A 26966-nucleotide genomic window follows, 5' to 3' on the forward strand; every position below is an offset into this window, starting at 1 on the left:
TTGTTCAGATTATGTAAAAAAAATCATTGCTACAACGCCATATTCACGTACTAGCAAAGGCATGAAATTACATCCGAAATATGTTAAGGTGGCCGCTATGTATTAAGTATGTGCTATAATATGTTAATATGTAAGTAGAAAGCATTAGTAGGTTACTGTTTTACTACAATGCTACTTAGCTTGAATGTTGTTTTATTTTTTCATAAATTCTTAATGCGTATATATGAAAATAGTCACATCACGCTCATCATATTATTCAATAACCCTTTCATCCCAAGCAAATGAATGTTTTGGATAAAACCTCGCAGAGCTACTAGCTAATTATACATTATTGGATTTCCAGCCAATGCGGAATTGTTAAAAATCAGGGTGAAGCTATGATATGGCAATACCATCCACCTATCATTCTATCTTCCCGTGCCACTAAATAAATTAATTAATCATTCTATTTCATATACTGCACCGCAGTCAGTTGTCTATTGATAATCAGTCTACGGATGCCACCGAGGCACTGACGGAAAACAATTGTCAATAATTTACGTATTGCGTTCTCTTTGTTATTACATTCTCAATAACGCGATTATAGTCACGTGACTGCTTTAGCTTGGGTTTCACAGGCTGTATCGAAAATTGAATTGCCTACTAGATCTGAGTGGTCGTGTGCATTAATTTTTGTATATTTAGTGAATTTTGACTGAAAAAAGCTTACATCATGTCATCGAAGTCTAAAAAAACGGTGACTTCGTCATCTAATATAAGTGTTGTGTCATCAGTGCAAAGCCCTCCCCAATCAAGCACTCCTGTTGGTAGCCGCGCTTCTAGTTCTTCCGGAAGGCCTACAAGCCCTCTCAGCCCTACAAGACACACTCGCATGCAAGAAAAAGATGCATTGCAAAACCTTAATGACCGCTTGGCAGCTTACATTGATAAAGTTCGCAATTTGGAAATTGAAAATTCAGGACTTCGCCGTGAAATTCAAACTACACAGGAGGTGGTCACACGCGAGGTTACCAATATAAAGGGAATGTATGAACATGAATTACAAGATGCGAGAAAGCTTTTGGATGATACTTCACGCGAAAAAGCGAAGGTGGAAATTGATATGAAAAGATTGTTTGAAGAAAATCAAGACCTAAAGAAACGGTAAACCAAAACTTTCACTTCAATTTGCTTACACATTGCTAACTTAGCATTACTTAAAAAAGTGGTTTACATGGGAGACCTATTTGTAGAATTATCTTCCGGCTAACCTTAGCACAGTTTACGTCATCGCCGGCGTTTCATTTCGATCCTGCGATGACGATTGAGCGAGTGACCTCGCCTTTACGAAACTGTGACATCATATCTTATTATAACAACCCGACCACTGCGCGCGGCAATTTATAAACTATACTTTACACCAGCAATTTGGTACTAGTGTGCTGTTTGTAAACAATAACATGCCTTATGCTGATATAAATATTATCCATATCCAGCACTTTTAGAATTTACCTATATTTGTTTCAATTTAACCTTGAAACAGATATTGCTTTAAATTAGGTTATGAAAAGTCTCATTTATTATTGTTTTAGTCTTACTGTGATGACCTCATTCTTAATCTTAAATAAAATCAAGGTTATAGTTTATCACATAGAATTCGTTATGCCTAAATATATCCATTTAAAACACATTATGTGATAGATTTTACGGTATCCTATTACTGGGCCAACTTTATTTATATAATTTTATACAGTTTCATTTTTTTGCCTATTATATCAATAACTCTTCAGCCCAAAAGAAAAGCCCAACTTTATTGCTGTAACGAGTAAAATATTTATTTTTGTTTAATACTGCTCTACACAAAATGAAGTATGAATTAATGAGACATCTTCTCATTCCACTTGACTGCATTCAGTGCAAAGCCCTTACAGTCAAACATTGCTGAGTAAGGGAAATCTGAAGAAATTTGTTTGGATATATTTTCACATTTTAATTCTAACCACCAATTCTTACACCCAAATCAAATCAAAATCACTTAATTCATGTAAGTCAATGAAATTACACTTTTGAATGTCAAAAGCATTCTTTTTCCATTTACCACCACTTTGGTAAAAGTGACTAATAAATAATGGTATAAAAGTGCCTTAAGACATCCTAATCCCTCACCAAGTTCTGACCCTTACTTTGTTTATTTATTTATACTTTAATAAAACGGCGTAAGCCAATTACAATATTAAAGTAAGAATTAATTACAAACTAAACATATTACACAAATAATAGTTAATAAATACAAAGTTTACTGTAAATAACTAACGATTTATTAACATCCAAATACCGTTCATCCATTCCTCTCACAAAAATGCAAGCACTCTGTTAAAATCGTCTGCCATCCATCCGCAAATAAATCACAAGCAGGGTTGGCTTCGAGAAGAGAGTTGAGAGCAGGGAGAGACCTCGGTATAGGTGAGTTGGTGCGAGCCACAGTACGATGTGTCGGTCTCGCAAACAATCTGTGCCTGCGCCTCGAACAGTAATAAGTTTATAAGATGGTTTATTTTGCATGGTCTTCTAGCTTGTGTCAATAGTTTTTTTAGATAGATCTGAGGCATACCGTTTGATCAGTGTTTCCCAGAATGGAAAGTTGTAGCTTATTATTCATTTTAGAAAAAAATTGCAAATAATATGTTCTTTACCTAATACAATATTAATTAACTTGACACACATACATAAGAGCACCCACTCGCTGATCTAAATAATAATTCTGTTGGAATTTTCGTTTAAAGAAATGCAAAGTCTAGAGCCATTGCCTCTCATATGGTAACTGCCATTTTGACTGTCATCATATAGATATAGTCATACATAGATAAACATGTATATTTAATAGGTATACTTACAGAGAATTGTGAGTAAACCTACACACTTCTGCAAATAATTTCAAAGGTGTGTTTTTGCCCAATTCACACTGGGCTTTATAGGGGTTGAATCCTGGATGTTTTCACACAAAATGGGTGAAAAGTAGACATCAATTTGCTGAGAATAGTTGTCAATACAATAACCTACCTATAAGTTAAATATATAAAACTCTAAATTTTTTAACCTTTAATAAGAAGTTAACTCTTCTTCTTTATCCTCGCACTACCCTATTTTAGTTGGGGTCGGCTCTCCTAATCACTCTTCGCTAGGACATTCTGTCCTGGGTCGTCTACGGATCTATTTGGGCTTTTTGTAGATCTTTGTCTATTATTGACTTTTATAAGAAGTTAACATTTATGTTGAATATGTAAAATACTCTGCAAATATCTTTACCTTTTTATCATCTTTTAGAATTGACAATACAAAGCTAACATTGACATTGCTACCGGCCAAGTTTACCTTAATCAAAGGCTGTTGACCATGAGGTCTGTGTCACTCCTTACAAGCTTGCAATGACCTTACACCTACAGTATTAGCTAATTCCAACACAGGAATAATAGACTGGTAACTGCTATGTATCTTATTGCTGAAATTAGTTTATTACCTCGATTAATATTAGGTTATACTGTTTTGTCGGTGGCAAAATGACCATAACCTCTCATCTGGGAGGTCCTAGTTAGATCCCCATCATGTTCCAATATGTTTTTGTTTTTTGAAATTAAATAGGTGAAAGGCATTGTTTTGAAGAAAATTTTCCCAAATTGGTAATGATTATAGACGTAAGTAAATAAATCTGAAGGATTACTTGTTTGTTTGTGTGTGGTAATTTCTACCAATGAGGATTGAACAATTCTTATTGTAGATATCCAGATTCATAAGGGTTTATAAAGTATAGCTAGCATGAGATAACAGTAAATTTAGAGCAAACTTCAATGATGTCCTTATTCTGTGAATGTTGACATGATACTTCGGAGCACATAAATCTTTAATGCTAAATAAATTTAAATATTCTGCAATACTATAATAATTAAATAGTATGTTCAAACTGCAATGATACATTAAGCATTGAAAATAATGATATTTGTATGTTTATAATTATATGTTAAGAAAAATATTATTGATAGGTGAATGCAGCTATGCACACAGCTAATTATATATTATTATACTAGTTGCTATCCGTGACGTCGTCCGCATGGATGCTGTAGAGCATTAAAAATACTGTGCCTGTATGTAGCATGATAATATACATGATGTTACAAAACTACCCGCAAATCCAAAAGGACATTAAATGGGGCCTTATAATGAGTCCATTCACAATATTTAAGAACCGTAGTAATACTGTATAACATACCCAAAAAATATATATATTATTTTCACTTATGTGCAAAACCTATTTCAGTAAAATTAAAGAGTAAGCTACTCAGAATGTACCTACATTTTTACCTAATTAGCTGAATAACAAAAATTTTTAAAGAAATATAAAAATACTAGCTGACCCGACAGACATTGTTCTGTAGATAATTAAAAAAAATTGTTTTATAGGAATTTGACAATATTATTTCAAAACATCAAGAATTATTTCGTAACGTATGCGTTATTATAATGAAATTGTTTCACAGCAGAACTGTCAAACCGTGCATCACTAAATTCTCTCATAGAAAATATGTCCATACAAAACTAAAATTGGAAATAAAGATAATTATGGATCCCAAATGGAAATAAAAAGTATCCTATCCCTCAAATTGGAATAAACTGCACTCCATGAAGTTATCCCCATTAAAATTCGTTCATTAGTTTAGGAGTCCATCGCGGACAAACAACGTGTCACGTAATTTATATATAGTAAGATATTATGTATAGGTTGGCTAAACTAATGAAAAAAATGTGGCCTAAATTGTAAACCAAGATTTAAAAAATCCAGACTTACAAAACTTTCGCCCTTATAATATTAATAAGATTATTTTGCAGCGGATAGTTAAAGATAATATTTCTTATGGGAAAATATCTATGAAATATTTAAAACAATCATTCAATACAATTTGAACCATGACATTTTGTGATTCTAAATGGCTTTGTTGATGACGTCATTTATGAGTAACTTAAATTGCGTCACCACTCCCCACAATTTATATTCCGTTTGTCAGTTCAGACATGCGCATGTTATTCCAAGCTTATCAATGCGTGACCTGAAATTTTTTGTGTTTGTAACTTAACGAAATACACACTTTACGGCTTTTGTCGTCGTAATTTTAGGAAATCTATATTTAGCGCATGATTTCATTGTATGTTATATGTACTTAGTTATCCTAAGTACATCATATTAATCTTTATGTTTATGAATTAATCAGAATTATCTGTTATCAACATGTACGTGATAATTTTTCTAACATTATTATCACTTCATATTATAAAACAAAGTCCTCCGCAGCGTCAATCTGTCTTTTCGCGATAAACTCAAAAACTTCTACATCGATTTTCATGCTGTTTTCACCAATGGATAGAGTGGTTCTCGAGGAAGGTTCTAGCATATAATTTGTTAAGTTTTTGTATACATTAACGATATTTGTTGGAGACATCAAAAAAATATTGGCCGTCTGGGGGCTTTCAACGAAATCGTTGTCTAAAAAGTTAAATATTTTACTCTTTTACTTGATGCGATAGAATCACACCCCCCCCCCCCCCCTTTCAAACTAGTAATTAGGATTTAGGCTAAATTATACCCAAAAACTTAAACATATTTTTCTATCTTTTACAGAACAGCGTCTGTCGGGTCAGCTAGTAATATATATTTGGTATTTAAAACGCGTATTTGTTTTCACATTAGTTTTTGCGTAAAAGTTATATTTTTGTTATTGTTTTAGCTAACCCGACGTTTCGTGACCTTTTCAGAGCACGTTTTCAGGGCGACTGAAACTAATACATGCGTCTAAAAAATCCTTTACAAGTGTATTATTTAAAAAATTTATATTTGTAGTTTGTAGAAATAAATGAATTTATTCAACTAGTCCGATTAAGATCGATCATTTCGGACTAGTTTATTTTATGACAGAGGAGGACAAACGAACATACATACGGGTTACCTGATAGTTGTTATCACCGCGGCCAATACCGCGAATCACAAGAGTGTTGCCAACCTTAAAAACGTAGGTAAATGTATATAGGATTTGGAAAACCGGAAACACATTGATACGTGGCGGGCAAGTATCGAACCGGAGGCTCTGTGGTGAGAGTCAACGATTCTTACCACCCAAAGCAATGTATAAGTATACTAGCTGACCCAGCAAACGTTGTATTGCCACATAAAGTAATTAAAAAAAAATCAATAAATAAAATTTTTGGGGTATAAAAAATTTATGACGAACGATTCTCAGATCTACCAAATATATCGTACTACAATAACTATTGTATTCGATTGCCATGTTGCATCCCGCGGAACAGAATAATATAAAAATCGCGATTAAAAACAGGGGTTGATCGTAGAAAGGTGAAAATTTTGGGGAAGGTCCCCTTATCATTTAGAGGGATGAAAAATAGATGTTGTCCGATTCTCAGACCTACGCGATATGCACACAAAATTTCTTACATATCGCTTCATCCGTTTCGGAGGAGTTGGTAACAAACTCCGGACACGAAACACGAGAATTTTATAAGTATATTAGATTATGCAGAAGATTACTTAAATACGCTCATGAGAAATATTTTTATTTCTAAACTTTTGCATTTAGAACTAACTGTCACCAGTTGTCTCCATCTAACCCGGAAGAAAATAACTCCAAGGTTGTCTCCAACATTCGATAAATAGAGGTACTACATTATTACACACGCGTCTGCCCTTGATTGTTGTATTCGCCAATGACACCATTACATAGCAATAAAAAAACTCGTCTTTACCGTAAATATGTAAATTTTATGTTTAATCAATATAAATATCACATGAACAGAATGGTATTCGAATTTGTGTTTTATACGACTTCACACAAGGACCATTATGGAATGCGACTTTTGTGTTATATCACATTTAAGTATGATATAATACCATAGGAATCCGACATGTCGTAATAAGAATCTCTAGGGCTTATGACCTACCTACTCGTGGACATGACACTGTATGAACATTTTTGTTCATGTTTAGGTGTATGACTCACTGAGGTAACTGACTCACTTAAATCAACGCCCAGCCCAAACCGTTGAACCTAGAAAGCTGATTTTTTCACGACAGGTAGTTTACATAACGTAAGTATGCACTAAGAAGGGATTTTTGTAAATTCCGCCCTTAAAGGGGTGAAAAGGGGGTTGAAAGTTTGTATGGGGATAGAGTAAAATTTTAAGTAAGAGACGTGAAACTTTGCGTATGGACTCCTTATTACAATACAAGAAAATAGATTTCAGTATTTTGAAAAAATTCACCCCTAAAGGGGTTAAAAAGGGGTGCAAAGTTTGTATGAAGAGATTTAGATGAAATTTGGTATAGAGATAGTTTGAGACCCGGGTAAGTACATAGGATAGTTTTTATCCCGGAAATCATCCCCTAAGGGGATGAAATAGGTGGTGGAGGTTTGTATGGCGCTACGATATTTAAACGAGTTCCACGCGGACAAAGTCGCGGGCAGAAGCTATTCTAGTATAAGCTTTAACAATTTGTCTTCGTGCAACACACAGCAGCTTCGTTGCATTTTCCACCACATTTATGACGCGGAGTTTTCCGAAGAGCTGTTTGAATTGAATGTCATGTTAATGTGGAAGAAATTTCACTAACAATCAAACTCTTCAATAAATTTATTTCTTTCGGCGCGGTGTTTCCACGACAATACGACGTGTACCTTTTTGAAATTATACTTCTTTAGGTGCGTTATGAAAAAATGATGAGAGTGCAATTTTTAGACGCGCGCGCATCACTTACAAGAAAATAACAGGTTGAAGTTGGTTCCTTAAATTTTCTGAAGTTTGCGTCATTCGTTTTTTTTTTTGGTTTCTTCGTCTATTATTAGGAAAGGCAAAGGGTTCAAGCCCATACAGCCGTAGTCATTAGAGGAATAAATCATTTTTCTGATTTTTGTTTCGTTAGGGCAAAGAAGTATAACTTCTTGTGTGCATACATAAGTACACACTATTTTTATGGGAGAGGAGGATAAACGAGCGTACGGGTCACCTGGTCAGCTCTGCGGTTAGAACAGAGTGTAGGCGGCTTGCCATCAATTGTAATCTATGCTGCTTTGTCTATCATTCTAGACTAATATATCTTAAAGATTCAAATTATCATGATTATTGCACAAAACTTGTACATAAAACAATACACAAAATACAGTTTTATCAGGCCTGTTGTTGTATTTATTTCAGATTGGACAAGAAGACAAAAGAATTCCAACAAGCAGACAATTTGTGCCGTCACTATGAGGCCCGCTACACTGAAGAGAGCAACAAGTACAACAATGCACTTGCTGACAAGAAGAAGGCGCAGGATGAAGCCAGGGTTTGTGATACTCATAGAGTTTGATAACTTAATTTACATTAATATCTAATATATTTCTATTTTTTACGTGAAGCAGCAATGTATAAGCATTACTGTGTTTCGGTGTGAAGTGCGCCGTAGCTAGTGAAATTACTGGGGAAAAGAGACTTAACATCTCGTCTCAATGTGCGCAGCTGTGGTGACAGCAGTGCTCAGAGTTTTTGGGGTTATCAAGAATACTGAGTGGCACTGCATTGTAATGGGCAGGGCGTATCAATTACCATCAGCTGAACGTCATGCTTGTCTATTCCCTTATTGTCTAAAAAAATCTAGTATAGAAAGCATAACCAAGAGAATATAAAAAACAATGGAAATGACAAGAACTATTATTATTCTTGAAAGATTCTCATGTTATTTTGTCCAAGTTCAATATCTTTCAATTATAACAATAAGTAAAATAGTCTCTTCCTGTTTGAATCTGTAACTAGGTATCTGATATATAAAATTCTCGTGTCATGGTGTTAAACTTTGAACTCCTCCGAAACGGCTTGACCGATTCTCCTGAAATTTTGAGTGCATATCGGGTAGGTCTGATAATCGGACAGCATCTATTTTTCATCCCCCTAAATGTTAAGGGTGGAACACGAAATATTATTTATTTTTTTAATTTTTTTGACATTTTTTTTTAAATTTGTTTGATTATGAGTCAGAATTAAAAAATACATACAACTTCAAACTTTCACCCATCTACGATCAACAGTTACTTTTGTATCGCGATTTTAATATCGGCAATACAACGTTTGCTGGGTCAGCTAGAATATGTATAAATTTTATTAATTACTATACTAAATATTATAGATACTTTATATTAAAAGAATACTGTGCATTATCTTATTTTTACTTATAAATTTAAATTTTGTACTCTTGAGTCATTTTCTTTCTTTAATTCTGAGTGGTACTACAATTGCGGTCGTCGCCTTGAGACATAAGATATTAAGTCTCGTTTGCCCAGAAATTTAACTAGCTACGGCACCCTTCAGACCGAAACACAATATTTTTTACACATTACTGCTTCACGGCAGAAATAGGCACCGTTGTGGTACGCATGATCTAGCCGGCATCCTGTGCAAAGGAGCCTCCCACTGGTAAAATATTTAGTGATATATATTTTGTTAATTTATACCCATATATTCACTTGTTCACTTCTACATTATAATAGTACAATATAATATTTTTTCATTGTAAACTTGCAACCCCGCACTTGTGCAACTCAAAAATGCATGCTGGTTTGCCTGTAATTGGATTTACACCATAATTTATACTTATTTTGTTATTTTTATAAGCTAGTAATAGTGTATAATCTGATGGTGAACCTAAATAAATAAATAAATACCTAAATATGTTGGACACAAACATTCATATAATTCACTATTAATAATATAAAAAAGCGGCTGTTGTGTTATTTGGTACTTCTTACTTAGATTAAAATAAATTTTTCTTTGAACAGGATCTGGCCATGGAACTTGAAGAGCTCCGCAAACTATATGCTGACACCAGGAAGAACCTGGAGTCGGAGATGCTGTGCCGTGTGGACAACGAGAATACTGTGCAGAGTCTGCGCGAAGAGCTCTCCTTCAAGGACCAGGTGTATGAGCAGGAGCTACAAGAGACTCGTACCCGCAGACAAGTGGAGATCTCTGAAATTGGTATGTCAACTAATAATATCTTGATGCTACTTTATATTGTATTTACTAATTACATAATACAGAAACATCATAATGTCCTTATAAAGGTGGTTATTTGAGAAGGGTGATGATGGCCAAGTCGGAAACTAAGACTTAGACAAAAGTTGTGAAAGGAGTCATGCCCTTGATTTATAAGAAACCAACGGCTGCATATTTAGTTAGAATATAACAAAAATTAAGGAAAAAATAAATTACGGGCGATCTGAGGTCGGGAAGTGGAAAAGGGGGGAGGGGGGGGGGGGTGTTTTAGGGTAAAAAACGGTTTATCTTGATTTCCGGCAAAACTACAAGTCCTATGGCAAAAAGTTAATTGGCAAAGTTGTAGGTAATAAAGAGATCTACAACTTTTGTAATTACACTCTTTTCACATAACCTCAAAATTTAGGTAAAAAATTCAAAAAAACAAATTTTTGGTTTTTACTATACTATATACTAGTAAATACTGTGGTTTTTTGAGAAGGGCGGTGATGGCCAAGTCGGAAACTACGAGACTTAGAGAAAAGTTGTGAAAGCAGTCATGCCCTCGATTTATAAGAAACCAACGACTGCATATTGAGTTTTTAAAAATTTCTTTATCTTTGGCAGAAAAATAATATCTTTATAAAGTTTGATCCTTATCAGCAACAGAGTCCATTGGTTCAATAATACATGTTTTTTTTTAAATCATTCGGGTCGATTTCCGTCAAAAGTTCAAGAAATTAAAAAAAAAACTAAACATGCAGTTGTTGTTTCTTTTAAATCGAGGCATGGCTCCTTTCACGACTTTTCTCTAAGTCTCGTAGTTTCCGACTTGGCCATCACCGCCCTTCTCAAAAAACCATCCTGTAAAGTATTTACTAAATATATGATACAGAAACATGATAATGCCATTATAGTTGACACAGGGTTTTTCCTATAAGACTAGGATAGGATATAGGACTGTGAACACTTGGATAACTACTAGGATGCTATTTCTGTAGTGTAAACCATAGGTTCTCAACGTGGGCGATAACGCCCCCTTGTGGGCGCTTGAGACTTTCGGGGGGGCAGTAGAAGACCCAGAGAAAATTAGGGGGCATTGAGATGGCGCAGATGGAGCGTGGGTAAAAAATATAGTCTAAAAAGGCAAAAAAATACACGAAAATACTCTAGAAAAAACCATATTCTCAAAGTGGGCGGTGAGCAAAATAAGGTTGAGAAGCTATGGCGTAAACACATAATCTGAGTGCACTCGAAGGAATACTCCTAAAGTATCAAACTTATACGAGGGCACTCAGTGCAAATGTACTACCCGCTTACACTGAACATTGCTAAATATTACATTGTTCAAATAAAATTTGAAAACAAAATTTTATAAACGATGCGGGGCTCGAACCCATGACCTCTGGCGATCCGTGCTAGTGCTCTCCCAACTGAGCTAACCGTTCGAGTGACGTATCGTTGTATAAAATCTTGTATGCTTTGTTCAACTCTCAGGTTGTGGCTTCATCTTCAGGATCTACTTTACAGTTGATAACCTGCTCAACCCCAATATTTGCATATTAGGAAATTGACTTGAGATGTTGCTCTTGTAGATTCGAGTTCTCTCGGTTTGAGCCCCGCATCGTTCATAAAATTTTGTTTTCAAATTTTATTTGTGTGTTAATCCTAGAAGTGAGGGTTATCACTTTAAAAACATAACAAATTGTTTAGATGTTACATTGTTCTTTCATTTCCTACCACTCGACTAAGTCGAGTTATTCAGTCTTTCGTGGGGCGTTGTATATGGTAACAAGATCCCAGAAAATGTTCAAAACAAATGAAATTCATAAGAATTGTTAAAAAATGTTTGTGTGGTAGGTTAAAAAGGTAGGTACTATAACATATATGACTTTCTTAATAATATCACAGATTGGGAATGAAGCGACCACCCTCAGGTTATTAAATGATAAGTTTAATTATACAATATAACTTAATAAAAAAAAACCCACTGAGTTTGTTGTGCCCGTTCTTCTCAGGTCTAAGGCATACTTTTAGGTACAAATGGGTGGTAGTGAGACTTTCAACAAGTGATATCACATCCTATTTTGAATAAAATGATTGAATTTGTATTATTTACTTTGTGTTATAACACAGATGGTCGATTGGCTCAACAATATGAAGCTAAGTTGCAACAGAGTCTACAGGAGCTCCGGGAGCAACAGGAAGCTAACATCAAAGCCAACCGCGACGAAATTGAAGCTCTCTATGAGAACAAGGTTAGAGCTATTGAAATTATTTCCCTTTATTACACATTTTTAATCTTTACTTTTTTTGATGAAATTTACGGAGTCACCTCTATGTGAGTCATGTGGAACAATTGAGGATGTTGAGCACTTGTTAAAGGAATGTGTCCGATTTCAGTCTAAGTTGAGACAAAATTGTAAGACTTATGGGTTTGAACAGATTTGATATGGGCATGTTTGTAAATATACTTGCCCGCCCTGTATCTAAGGATGCCATAAGTCTGTTTGAATCCATAAATCTTATTTGTTGAACACTATAGATATAACTTGCTTTTTCTTTTATTAACTTTTTATTTTAGTTTGTTAAGTTAAGAATTTTGTTTTTATTTTCTCTTTTTAATGTACATAGATTATAATGGGGCTGACATGTACATACGTATAAAAGCCCCTAAATCAATAAAGAAAAAAAAAATCTTAACTATTAAGTATGCACACTTCTTTTGGCGCATTAGAGAAAATATATCAGGGTGAATTTTTACAACAACCAATGAACGAGAATTAATTAAATTTCAACATATATACAATGTCCAAATCTTTTGAGTTTTTTTAAACTTTGAGTCTCGTGCCAGAGTTTGACGCGTCAACCTCTCCTGAGGAAGCCTCGTATAGAGGCGAAAGACGTGTGTTAAAATAATAAAAAATTCTCTTTTATTGTATAAAAATAATTTAATGATATTTAATTACGCGTTATTATACTAGTGTAACAATATTTTCATTTGTTGTATTTAATGCCTTCTCTATTACAATATTGTTTTTTCTACAAACGTAAAATAGCATAAGGATTTTTATTTTATTACGCCAAGGAGAATAACTATAATTATCCTGCCGCCCAATTCCACCTTCGCACGACACGCCACAAGTTAGGATGTCCTCCACAGTGCGGTTTTCAAGGAGCTTTCTTCCACGTACTACAAAGCTGTGGAATGAACTTCCTTGTGCGGTGTTTCCGGGACGATACGACATGGGCACCTTTAAAAAAAGCGCGTACACCTTCCTTAAAGGCCGGCAACGCTCCTGTGATTCCTCTGGTGTTGCAAGAGATTGTGGGCAGTGGTGATCACTTAACAACAGGTGACCCGTACGGTCGTTTGTCCTACTATTCCATAAAAAAAAAATCTTCATTTGCCAAACTAAAACCAAATGTGTAGTGTTGGTAGTGTTTTTGAACTGCTGCGTCCCTATATTCAATGGTTAAAGCAACACATTCGGTATTTCTTTAAACATAGTAGGGATTTCAAGACAGGAGTGAACCTTCTTACCAGTGAGCTCCTGTGTTCACTATTGAAATATTTTTGGGCTCTTCGCTTTTATTTAGTCTCAGTAATTTAATTAAATAATTTCTTAAATAAATTATAATGCGGGTAATAACAAAAAATGATTGTGGAAAATCAACATTTTTCTTGATGTTCACTTTTAAATAAACTTTTATGAATATAGTTTTTTTTATGAAATAAGGGACGAGACGATCGGGACGTTCAGCTGATGGAAATTGATACGCCCCGCCCATTACAATGCAGTGTCGCTCAGGATTACTGGAAAACGAAAAATTCTGAGCGGCACTACACCTGCGCTCGTCACCTTGAGACATACGATGTTAAGTCTCATTTGCTACGGCGCTCTTCAGACCGAAACACAGTAATGCTTACACATTACTGCTTCACGGCAGAAATAGGCGCCGTTGTGATACCCATAATCTAGCCGGCATCCGATGAAAAGGAGAATATTTTAGTAGCAATTCCAATTTAATTCCACGTTGAGTAAATATTCGTAAATAGAGTTTATTATCAGTTTCCTGCAATGCCACTTTTTATTTACGATGTCACAAGATAGTGAAGTAATTTTGCAATTGTAATTGTTATCAAACTTATAGTTGATATCAGGCAGACAATCGTGTAGGTGATACGTGCTTAATCGATTTCTTACATTAAACTCATGTAATCATTTTACTTTTGAAACAACAACGAATATACAAAATTTAATGCTATATAATATGTGCATGTAAATACTAATTATACTGTAGTACTGTAAATCAATCACTGAAAATATTTGTTTACTTCTCATGCTCTGAAATTGCTTATTTGTGCACGATATATTCTGCACAAAATCGATTTTTGTGCACAAGTGCATTAACGTATCAACTCCTAAATGTATCTATATTAAGGCAAAGAAAATGAGCCATACAGCCAAACACAATAAAAAGAGACAAATCAGAGATAGAATTTGTTATTTTATAATATTCACATTAATTTATTTGCCTCATGTGTTTATTAAGACATAAAAGATATTAAGATTTAAATTAAACACGGTAGGTTATTTAATTAATAAAAAAAATACAATATTAATTTAATAGTAGGCTGTATAGGTCTGGAGCCCAAGCCTTACATCAATGTTGTAAGATTTAAAAAAAGCGGCGGGAAATAGGTCTTGTTTTTTCGTGCGTTTATTAATTTCGTCAAATTTGCTATAATTTTTAACAACTTATTTCCTCGCAATCGAAATGAAAAGCAGAGTTTATAACTCGTCCACAAAACTATTTTACATAAAAATGGTTCGTTTTGTGCACTCGTTGTAAAATCTACTAATATTCCTTGCATTTAATTTATGCCACTCTTAAGCTCTTCACACACGATAGCTATAATATAAAAATTTACATCATAGGACGATACATATCATTACATCTTTTCATAGCAATCAACAGAATACCACACATGACAGCTGTAATGTACATTTTCACATCTATCATTTATATTTCATTACATCTGTATATATAAAAGAAATTTCCACGTATATATTCACTCATCACGATATCTCTGGAACCATTACAGCTAAAGACTTGAAATTTGATAGGAATATTCTTTTCACCGAGTAGAGGTCAGCTAAGAATTCACGGATTTTACGAAATTCCAAGTTTTTTTTTTATTATGAACAGAACAACGTCTGTCGGGTCAGCTAGTTTTTAATAATTTCAATTCAAAGAGGGGTTGTACACCAATGGAATGAAGGGAAAGTCTCTTTATATTACCTGTTGTGTGTGAGATAATTTAAAGCTATACATGCCGGAATGTACTAATATACAGCTGCCGTGTGTGAAGCCGTTAATTCAAGTCCTCACAGTTAAACACACATAACGTAGAGAGGTAAGAACACACAGTTTCGCACACATGTTCATATTTTTATTTATTTAATGATTCGTCATTTTTTTTATGGAAGGAGGACAAACGAGCGTACGGGTCACCTGGTGTTAAGTGATCACCGCCGCCCACATTCTCTTGCAACACCAGAGGAATCACAAGAGCGTTGCCGGCCTTTAAGGAACGTGTGCGCGCTTTTTTTGAAGGTACCCAGGTCGTATTGTCCCGGAAACACCGCACAAGGAAGCTCATTATAATATATCATATTATTATAATATCGATAATTTTAATCTCTTCAACATACTTACAATGTTGCAACGCCGGATGATGACAGAATTATCATAGGTTGATTTGATTCCACAATAGTCTCGGGCTGAGATCTGTAGAGCCATTTTACCAGTCCTTTGCACAGGATGCCGGCGGATGATTATGGGTACCACAACGGCGCCTATTTCTGCTGTGAAGCAGTAATGTGTAAGCGCATTACTGTGTTTCGGTCTGAAGGGCGCCGTAGCTAGTGAAATTACTGGGCAAATGAGACTTACCATCTTATGCCTGAAGGTGACGAGCGCAGTTGTAGTGCCGCTCAAAATTTTTGGATCTTTCAAGAATCCTCAGCGGCACTGCATTGTAATGGGCAGCGCGTATCAATTACCGTCAGCTGAAAATCCGGCTCGCCTCGTCCCTTATTTTCATGAAAAAAAAAGGCCTACGTAGACTTTACTCACGTTAAACAAATCTTAGAGTAAGCTTAGCATAATCTTTTATTTCGTTTTTATAGTCATTTGATAGCTGAAATTGTACTGTGCTTTTAAGCTAAGACAGCCGAATACAAAAATTTAATTCGCATTTTATCACAATCAGCAAAGTTTTACAAAAGTAAAGTCTAAATCCGCTCTTTAGATCTCAAGCTCAGAATAATGTGGCGATTCACTGACAAACTGAATGTAGTCATTTTCGTGTACATTCGCATTAATAAGAGTTTATTCAAAATTCAAAAAGGGATAATAATCGTCAATTTAGCGCATTTCCATATAATATTATACGGCATTTTCGAAGTCATATGCTTTTACACAAATAAAATTTGAAAAACAAAATTTTTATGAACGATGCGGGATTCGAACTCACGACCTCCGGCGTTCCGTGCCGGTGCTCTAACCAACTGAGCTAACCGTTCGAGTACCGCCTCGTTATAAAATTCTGTTTGCCTTGTTCAACTCTCAGGTTGTGTCATACGCTTTTCTCTACCAATAAATATATGGATAGCCATCTACACGTCACAAAAATAAATGATTTTAAAATAGTACATTGTGATACAAGGGTGGAAAGTAAATAACCGCACCTGTGTATCACACGCCGTTTCTCAATACAGTTGTCATGAGGTTTTTGCCTAGTGCGGGTTGGCTTCACATACCTTTGAGAACATCCTTTTTATGTCCCACTTTAGGGCACGGGTTACTACTCAAATTGAAATGGGTTTAGTCACAGCCCACCACGCTGGCTAACGGCCGTTTTAAATATACTATCTACAGATAGAGATAAATTACTTCCTTCTATTGTCAGTAATTAGCTGTCAATAATCTGAAGCTGTCCCAATATACCCGGTGAGTCATTCTTATCCCCTTATATTGGGACGCGTTAATTCCATACAAACTTCTATCGCTGGTAAGTTAAAATATTGATTTCATAATGAAAGAAAACGAGGGAAAATGTTATAATGTGTGAATTGCAGGTCTCTTCAATAAATAATGCACTTTTAGGTTGCCTATTAATATGTTAATAAAATCCGATGTTATTTACTAATTTATTTTCCGTATTACAGTTAAAGAATCTGCAATCAGCCTCAAATCGCAACAGCAACGCGGCGTCTGTCGCTGTTGAAGAGTTGCGCACCATGCGCACGCGCATTGACTCGCTCAACGCTACGCTCAACGACTTGGAGAACAAGAACGCCGCGCTCAGCGTAAGTTTAAATCATTATTGATATAGTTTTGAAGGGTTTCTTGTCTAATTGTAAAAACAATGTGTAGAGATATGTGATAAGTATTTTAAAATTAACATAATTACATCGAGTTAATTCAGTTTAATATTCTAAAATCACGCTATTTTATGTTGATATAATTTACTTTTAATACATGCATCATGTCAATCAACTGAATGATTAAATTTTTTCATATCAGAGAAATAGTTATAATAAGTTTTTATACGTGAAATTTTCTAGTATAATATGTTAACTGAATTGGTTCTCTCTTTCAAACAAGATCGCAGTTACCTATTAAACATTTACCTGATAATTTAATGGTAATAATTTTGACATGATGAACCAGAACCGTTGCCGAGAGCTCGAGCGTCAGTTGGAGACGGAGCGCGCTCGCCACGCCGAGGACCTGGCCTCGCTGGAACAGGAGCTGTCGAGGCTGCGCGACGAGATGGCGGCTCAGCTGCGGGAGTACGCCACGCTCATGGACATCAAGATATCGCTGGACCATGAGATTGCAACCTACAGGACTCTACTCGAGGGCGAGGAAGACAGGTACTACACAACACCACATCACCAAAGTCTGTTCAGATCCACAGGAGACTATCCATCCTAAATCTGACCGATGAGAGCCCATATTTTATATGCCATGGACTAACTCTGTGCTGAACATTTTCAAACTTTCACTTTCGAGATATCTTGTGTTGTGTGCTTTCAATGGGCTCTCAATATTTCGGCACTGTTATAAATGGCATGATTTTGAGTTGAATGAATGTGTGTGAATGTGTGGGCTTTATTAATATCATAATATGTAGGTAGTACACCTGATATCATAATCATCATATCTCCTCCAAAAAATGCTACACAATGATCAGTCCTGCGCTACCCTATCCAACATATTCCCCGGATCTTGGCTCATCGGTCCATCTTGTGGGGGCCTACCAACACTGCGTCTTCCAGTACGTGGTCGCCATTCGAGGAGTTTACTGTCCCAATGGCTGCATCTGTCCGTCGATCTGTGTGCCCTACCCACTGCCACTTGAAGTTCGCAATCATTTGGGCTATGTCTGTGTGACTTGGCTTCTCCTGTGGATCTCGTCATTTCTGATTCAATCTCGCACTTTGTATTATATATTTAAATTTCAAGCACTACAGTTTTTAATTATAAACGCGGCTCTGCGCTCCTTGTTATGTTGAGTTGTAACTTAACTTTTTGTTTGTCGTACTCGTTTCTTAACGGTTCTACTTATTTGGCCGCTGACGCTTTTTAAAGCTTGTGAATCAATTACCTATGTCTAACAGTAGTTTAGACCACTCTCCATTGGAAGACACGCGCAATGTAGAGTAACTCCTAGTGATTATTTCAATCCACACTGAGTTCCGTCAACTTAGTTTACCAATTTGTCTGGAAAATTCCGGTAACGAATGAGACTGTAGCTTACTGAATAGGCGTCGTTTTTAGGTTTTCGCGGCTTCAGGCAACAACTCACTAGTGGCTTATGAAAATTGGGTTAACTAAAATAATAATGTAACTTTTACCCAAAAATATAATTGCTCAAATGAAATCCATCGAACACCATTAATTGTTACAAATATCGCTTAGTAGATAAAATTAATTGTAATAAAAAGATGTGTTGCCTATAGTAAGGCGGTACGCGGGTAACCATTGATCGGGCCGGTCCTGTCCTAGTTACCATTAACCATTCGTTTATAACCATTACTGGACAGGCCCGAGTAGCCATTTTAACCATTATTGCCAATGCATAGTAGAGATGCAGGACGCGTTTTAATCCTTTAAAAGTGTTTTATTTAAATGTGTAACACTCGCGTTAATTAAAGAAAATACTATATGTGCAACAATACGGAATATAATAACTTCCCGGGTAGACCGCCAGTGAAGCAATGTTTTGTTGTGTCAAGGTTGAACCTGACCTCTCAATCGACGGGCCGTGACTCCCGCGCGTCCGTGAGCGGCAGCGGCCGAGGAACGCCGGCAGCCCGCCGCGCCACTCCGCTGCGGGCCGCTCGCAAGAGAACCTTGCTCGACGAGACTGAAGAGCGAAGCCTGCAAGACTTCAGCGTCACCTCCAACGCTAAGGGAGACTTGGAGATCTCCGAGGCCTGCCCCGATGGCACCTTCGTGAAGATCAGGAATAAGGGAAAGAAGGTGAGTGGAATAATTTAAAATATATTTTATTATAATATATTAGTATATACCTATTATCACTTATAGAATTAATAAGAATTGAAAAAAAATATATATATATATATCGTGAAAGAATCTGGTGGTTATCGCGACTATTTCTTTTATGTTTTTATATCAGCCGACATATCAGGCAGGCGGTCTCTTCAGAGTTATTTAGGCAGCGTCAGTCAAGAGTACTTCCAAAACTACTTTTTTACAGCAACGGGATAATGCAACTGCGTGGGACTACCTATGAGATGGCAAAAAGTCGTCATACAAAATGGCACATATTATATACTGAAGTACAATGTAAAAAAATTATAAAAAAGTTTTCACATAAAATTCGAAGTGACTTCGTGATACTTATAAAATAACCAAACTTAAAAATGATTATATTTTTGTAACAGGAACAAAGCCTCGGTGGTTTCCAAATAGTCCGCAAGGCGGGCGATCAGGAGACGCTGTTCAAGTTCCACCGCACTGTGAAGCTGGAGCCGGGCGCCGTGGCCACGGTGTGGTCGGCGGACGCGGGCGCAGACCACGACCCGCCCGCCAACATCGTCATGAAGGGACAGAAGTGGTTCGTGGCCGACACCTTCACCACCACGCTCATCAACAGCGATCAGGAGGTACGGGGCTGGAGAACATGACATATACCTGACTGTAAAATATATTTATAAAATATAGTTAATAGGAAATAAATTAAATTTTATTCATCTAAAATCTAAAAAAAAATTAAGCCATAAACCATCTAGAATAAATTTCGCATCGAATAGTGGTAGTTTCATGTTGATACGGTCAGTGAAAGAGCCTCAAACAAAGACCATTTTCACTATAAATATTATGTAAATTAATCCAGCAGCTAGCAATACTTCCATTTACTCTGGCTATTAAAAGAAAATTAATATTTGGTGAATAATATCACTAAGTCTGTGAAATTACTTGAAACTTTATTTTCGTTTTGGTATCATTTAATTCTTTATTACTGCGCGAAGTAATGACGTCACAGTAGTCAGTGTTCCTGCTCTGCTGAACAATTTAATATTCCTGAAACTGCACATCATATCCAATTTTTTTAACCTATTTATCTTGTTTTAATAGAGAGTACTTGGTGGTATAAAAAGTTAATGATAATCTTCATTCCAATCGCTTCAACCTTATTTAAAATGTTTTTCGTGGAGCCTTTTGTGTGTTACCATATCTTGCAATAGAATTTAATAATTGTATTAATCGTGGCGTGTTTCCTGACCTTCTGAAACATAATAAAATTACACCAATATTTAAGTCGGGATGCTCTTCTGACCCGAACAACTATCGTCCTGTGTCGGTTTTGCCGACCATTAGTAAAATTTTTGAAAAAATAATTTTAAGCCAAATGCTTACTTACGTTAACTCTCATAAGTTACCTCATTTGAAACAATTTGGCTTTACTAGGAGACGTTCAATAACGGATGCAGGTGTTGAGCTGATCAAGAATATTTTTGATGCCTGGGAGGAATCGTAGAATGCACTTTGCATCTTCTGTGATTTATCTAAGGCTTTTGATTGTGTTCAACATTCAACGCTGGTCAGGAAGCTATACCACTATGGCATAAAAGGAACTTCGCTCGATCTTCTGACTTCATATCTAAACAATAGAATTCAGAGGGTCGACGTGAATGGCAGGAGATCTCCTGGGACTCCTCTCAGTATGGGGGTACCACAAGGGTCTATTCTTGGACCGTTCCTCTTCCTTATCTATATAAATGATCTTCCTAATCTTATAGAGAAAAAACATAAGGTAGTATTGTTTGCGGACGACACTTCACTGATTTTCAAAGTGAAAAGAAACCAAACTATGTATGACGAAGTGAACGATATTTTATCTGACATCCTCCAATCCTATTGTTAAATAGCAAGAAAACTAAATTCATTAAATTTACCGTACCAAATGTCAAAAATGTAAATGCAAATGTTTTGTTTAACGGTAATAATATTTATAAGCATTCACGAATCGAAAAAAGAAATATACTATCTCTTAAATTGAATCAAATTTGACACAGTGTACAAAATTTGATAAATTCGGTTCAGTAGTTTTGAAGTTAATCACGGATATACAACGTGACACGTAATCTTCATATTATATAAATATTATGAAGTACACAATGAATTAAACATGCAGCATACACAAACATATGTGTTAATTCGACCAACAGCTCGTGACGTGATAATAATATGAGGTTGTTAATGTCTGTGTGTGTGTTTATGTGCAGGAGATAGCTGTGTCGGAGCGGCAGCGGCGTCAGATCAGCACCAGCGCGCAGAGACACCGCGAGTTGGCGCACAAGTTCCCCCGGCGGGATATCGCGGTCAGTATACACAAGTTCTGTACTGTTATACATAATCACTAGACATTCGTATAGGTGCTCTCTCTTCTCTTTCATTCGCTACGCCACGCCACGCCACACACCATAGACTGTGACAACTGTGAAATTGAGAATGACAGTTAACCCCTATTTTTAGCAATGCACACACACTAGAATAATAAAGGCTCTATCCAGACGTATAAATTGTCTAAGACTTACAATATCTGGTATATTATAAAAACGTAAATATTACATCCGGACAGCCCGATAATTACATAATTTTGTTGATGTGTGTGTTAACTAGTAGAGTAATATCCAAATCTGTTTAAAGTAACTTTTTGATTTTTTTAAGTTTGATTTCCTTTTTGCCTTATCTCCATTACTTTGTTTTGTCTATATGCTGGTATAATGTAAGTATAACACATATCTTATGTCTCGTTCGTTCGTTAGACTGAGAGAGAAGAACAATTAAGTGTTCAAGTCACCTGATGGTAATTGATCAACAACACCTTTGATTCTCTCATAACTCCAGAGAAATTACATTGTACTTGGTTGTTCGCCTTTTAAACGAGTGTTTACTAAATTACTACTTTTTAAATGATCCAGAGTCTGAAAATTTTGGCACTAACACAACATAATCTGCCTTTTGATATTCTTATATTATATACTCTTCAAAAATACTACATCTGCTAAGGGGCTTTTACAAACAAAATAGTACTTATTTTACCAACTTAACATTTAAGCTACACTAATAGTATAATATACCTAATTATTGTTCAGTGTTACCATCGCATATTGACGCATTCGGTCCTGCTGAAACTCAGTTTTTTTATTCAAAAATACCATTTTATACACAGAAGAGATAAACTTGTTAAAAGCTGTAAAATATTGTAAATAAATCAGACCTTTATCTTCCTGTCTTATTACCCCGAACTTGGGCCAAGACATCTTTAGTCATCCCTGATCAGTCTCAGGGTTCTGCGGGATTCTCATATCTATCTATATAATATATAAATGTACTTCTTCCTTGACATGGAGAGTCTGTCCACTATCCGTTTGCAACCTTAACCTTTGGTTGCATGGTGCAGACCTTTTTTTATGAAAATAAAGGAAGAGACGAGCAGGACGTTCAGCTGATGGTAATTGATTCGCCGTGCCCATCACAATGCAGTGCCGCTGAGGATTATTGAAAAACCTAAAAGTTCTGAGTGGCACTACAATTGAGCTCGTCACCTAGAGACATAAGATGGTAAGTCTCATTTGACCAGTAATTTCACTAGCTACGGCGCCCTTCAGACCGTAACACAGTAATGCTTATACATTACTGCTTCACGGCAGAAATAGGCGCCGTTGTGTGACTGACGGACCTAAATGTAACTATATCATATACTAAAGTAACCGTCATGAGAAGCTATAAATTTTGTAAACAAGTGTTCAGGAGTTCAACACATTTGGACCAACAAAAAAAATTAATTTGTTTAAGATTTAATAAATTATTAACTAACAAATATTAATTAACATATATTATTTAAGAATAATTATTCGTCAGATTCAGATGTTTCCATTTCTGTGTCAGAATCAGTGACATGTATCATGAAGTCTACAGTTTTATTAATCATATCTTCGATTTTGGAATAAAAATTATCTTCTTCTTTAGTTTACAATCTCTGCGATGGACGCGTTCCGGTACCAAGAAACACAAACGATAGCGCTTTGCGTCGTTAAAATATGATCCGACTAAATTAAATAGGTTGTTACTTTCATGTATAAAATGTTTACTTAGTAAAAGATGTTTGTTTACATAATTAGCTTCTCGTGACGGGTACTTTAGATATATTATGGGTTAGTGCTTATAGGTCTTAACACATTAAAAAATATATTAAATTCTGCTCTTAAAATGTAAAAAAAAAATACCTAACACTTGCAAGGGCAAGGCTTATTATATTATATCTTTGTGTTAAGGTTTGGATCTTCATTTTCTCAAATTTAAATAAAATGTAATTTATCTTTCAGTTGGGAGAGGTTCGTGAAGGAGAAGAGAACTGCCTTATAATGTAACAAGAAGATATTATAATGTAAAACAATTCAACATTTTATGTTCAATATTGGTGCCGTCACTTCACCGATAACTTATAAAACCAGGGAGCCAGTCCCTTTAGGTTATAGTTATTATATTGGAACACAATGGTACGATAGATGATTCTAGAACTTCCATTAATTATCTTGTCATATTTTTACAAGTGCAAAGAATTTATATAACGTAAATTATAGTTTAATTAATTTATGTAGAAGACTCCGGTAAAAAGTTTACATTTGGGTTGTCTTTTTATGAACTTAGATGTTCATTTTAACTACATATATCAGAAAGTATGAGAAATTTAACATTATAGAGAATGTTAATTTTGTTGAGGTTACTAAGACAAGTTAGAATTTGGTTTGCGATATTTGGTAAATAATTTTTGATTCAATGATAAGAATATTAAAGATTCCATTATAAGCTATATGCAGGCATTGGAAAGATGCGTAAAATATTTAATTATGTTCATAAAACGGCAATTTAATACATGCAAGTGACATAAATAATAATGAAAAAGGAATTGATATATCACTGCAATATTTGAACATTTAAAAATCAGCTCAACGGGTTTTTTAAAATTGACCGACTTTAAAAATCCTTGCATATTTGTTTAAGAAATAAAGTTTTAATGCTATGGCTCACACTCTTTGTACTGCATTGTTTTTTTTATTAATTTAATAAGAATATATGCAAGCATATGATAATATTATTTTATACTATTATTACATATTCTTCACTAAGAGGTAAATTTAGCAATGTCCACAATGGTGCAATTTCTACAAATGAAAAGAAGACAAGTGAAATTGTCCTTCATACCTAGTGAAATATAGTACTTTTTATTACACCTATAAGGAAATTAAAATTGAATTATTTATAATTTTAGCAAATAAATTGGGGTCTTTAAACACAAAGTTTAAGTTTTTATAACTAGCCAGTATCAATGTATGTCAAAATATTCAATATACAAAAAAAATAAGAAAAACACGTACCATGTGTATACTCCCGCGAAAACTTTTTAGTAATAGGTTGTCATTCAACTTTTCCGCGTATTTGTATGTTATAAATGACCTACCTTTGGACCAATTCTCACATCATATTTTATTAATTTTAAATTAGAAGTTCTATTGGATTGTAATTAATCTATCGTGCCATTACTAGTGCCTCTTGCAATGTAGCTATCGAAAAATTAAAACATCACTTAAGCCTTTGCTACTCTGTGGAGGTGAGCACTACACGCCGCTTTATTGGCTACGAGTCCACAGTGTAGAGAGTACAAATTTTATGTGGTTTACTATTGTGTGATTTGTCGGTAAGTATACAATGAGTTTTATGTCTAGTACCCCACCACGTTGCGAATAATCACGAATCATGTTCGCTTACATCATTTATTGATCAATAAGAAACCGTAGATGAAATCTACTAAAAACTAAGTTTGTCAGATAATACTGACACAATAATTTTCATTAGTTTCTAAGACAAAGTTGACTTTATCACTAGTTGTCAATGTAGGTTAGGTTACATTATTCGTTTTCATATTAATAAATTATTTTTATATCTAACAGGTGCAAGTCTCAATAAGAGAAATAAAGATAAAGCATTTATGACGATATTAAAATTATTTTTGTATTGTATTCTTTTTTGAAAATTCATAGTAATTTTAGATTATAGATAATTAAGTGCTGTCATGGTCATATTTTTCGTAGAGGTTCGAATCTGATGGTTTTCACGTGTTGTGTTTAGAACTAATCATTTAATCATTTGGTTTAAATAATTATTATTTCGTCGATGTGCAAAATACATATAAAATAAATTTATATTTAGGATTAATCAATTGTGTCTTTTATTTATTTTAACCACTCCCAATGTGAAACTGTGTGTCACTGGCTTCTTCAGAAGTCACTCGGCGTATATAAGCCATTCAGTCATTTTCTAGAAACTTTTAAACAGACTTAAGAAAAATAGTTTCATATTTATGCAGCTTTCATTCAACAGACACGTTTTATTTGCACGCAGATATTATTACAAGGTAATGCACCGTTCTAGAGTTAAAGCATTATAACCTAACCTCAAATTATGACATTTTTAAGGGCTGGGAAGGTTCCCCCGTACTTAAATGGGGGACGCGGACTATTCGGTTCTGGCACTCGCCGGTCGCTGCCGTGGACGCTACGATCGGCTCGTTCGTTGTTTTAAGTGTTCTAACCTAACCAATTTTAATGAATTGTAGTTGATAGAGCTTGTGTCCACTATTATACAACGCAATACACAGTTTTTATACAGTTTGTAATATGTACAAGAAAAAAAGATTCGACCCTCCCCCTTCCCTAATTTGTTAATGGGGGGAAACGCCTACAATTCGGTTCTAACATAACATAACCAATTTTTACAATTTGTTGTTGATAGGGTTTTGGTTCATGACTATAGTGCTTCCACTATTTTTACAAGGTAATGCACCGTTTTCAAGAAAATGACGAAAAAATTCTAACCGAAAACGGGTAGAACACGTAAATAAAACGTTACATAAGCGCTTGCATGGCTGCGGGAGGGTAAAACATATGCATAGGTATGTTCTAACATATCCTGGGGGCATATTACTTTTACTAAGTGTGGTTTAAAAAAAACAATGAAACCTTTTATAAATGTTTATTATTATTAACATAATTGATTACTTTAATTAATTCTTCAAATGGGTCTCTTTTTGTAATTTCTACGAATCTTCTCCACAAATATTCAAATATCAAGTCAGTGTGAAATATTTCTCTAATATTATAATTATCATAATAGCTCCACTTGCGTGTATAGGCATAGGTACATCAAAATAAATTACTTGTGGTAAAGTAATTCGAATACCATCAAACCAAGTACCATTGCCTCGGCTAACATTAGATTTGACTCTGCATGCTTTTTAACTGCAAATAAAA

General features: G+C 35.1%; 1 protein-coding gene across 1 annotated transcript; it reads left to right on the plus strand.

Annotated features, from left to right (window-relative positions):
- Nucleotides 1–571: 571 nt before the first annotated feature.
- On the plus strand, nucleotides 572–25876 carry LOC126966585 (lamin-C-like). The gene is made up of 10 exons (XM_050810727.1): nucleotides 572–1143; nucleotides 8230–8362; nucleotides 9849–10047; nucleotides 12181–12302; nucleotides 17283–17423; nucleotides 17788–17993; nucleotides 19359–19605; nucleotides 20031–20252; nucleotides 21876–21971; nucleotides 23982–25876. The coding sequence occupies exons 1-10, from the start codon at nucleotides 713–715 to the stop codon at nucleotides 24024–24026; spliced, it is 1842 nt and encodes a 613-aa protein (XP_050666684.1). The 5' UTR covers nucleotides 572–712; the 3' UTR covers nucleotides 24027–25876.
- Nucleotides 25877–26966: the final 1090 nt, after the last annotated feature.

The sequence above is a fragment of the Leptidea sinapis genome, chromosome 10 (genome assembly GCF_905404315.1).
Source record: "Leptidea sinapis chromosome 10, ilLepSina1.1, whole genome shotgun sequence".
In the NCBI taxonomy this organism is placed as follows: domain Eukaryota; kingdom Metazoa; phylum Arthropoda; class Insecta; order Lepidoptera; family Pieridae; genus Leptidea; species Leptidea sinapis.

Bases quoted from the DNA above. Each gene is read 5' to 3' on its own strand.
- LOC126966585 (XM_050810727.1), top strand. From the start codon at position 713: ATGTCATCGAAGTCTAAAAAAACGGTGACTTCGTCATCTAATATAAGT. The intron at 1,144-8,229 runs GTAAACCAAAAC...TATTTATTTCAG, and splicing joins AATCAAGACCTAAAGAAACG to ATTGGACAAGAAGACAAAAG. The intron at 12,303-17,282 runs GTTAGAGCTATT...TCCGTATTACAG, and splicing joins AAGCTCTCTATGAGAACAAG to TTAAAGAATCTGCAATCAGC.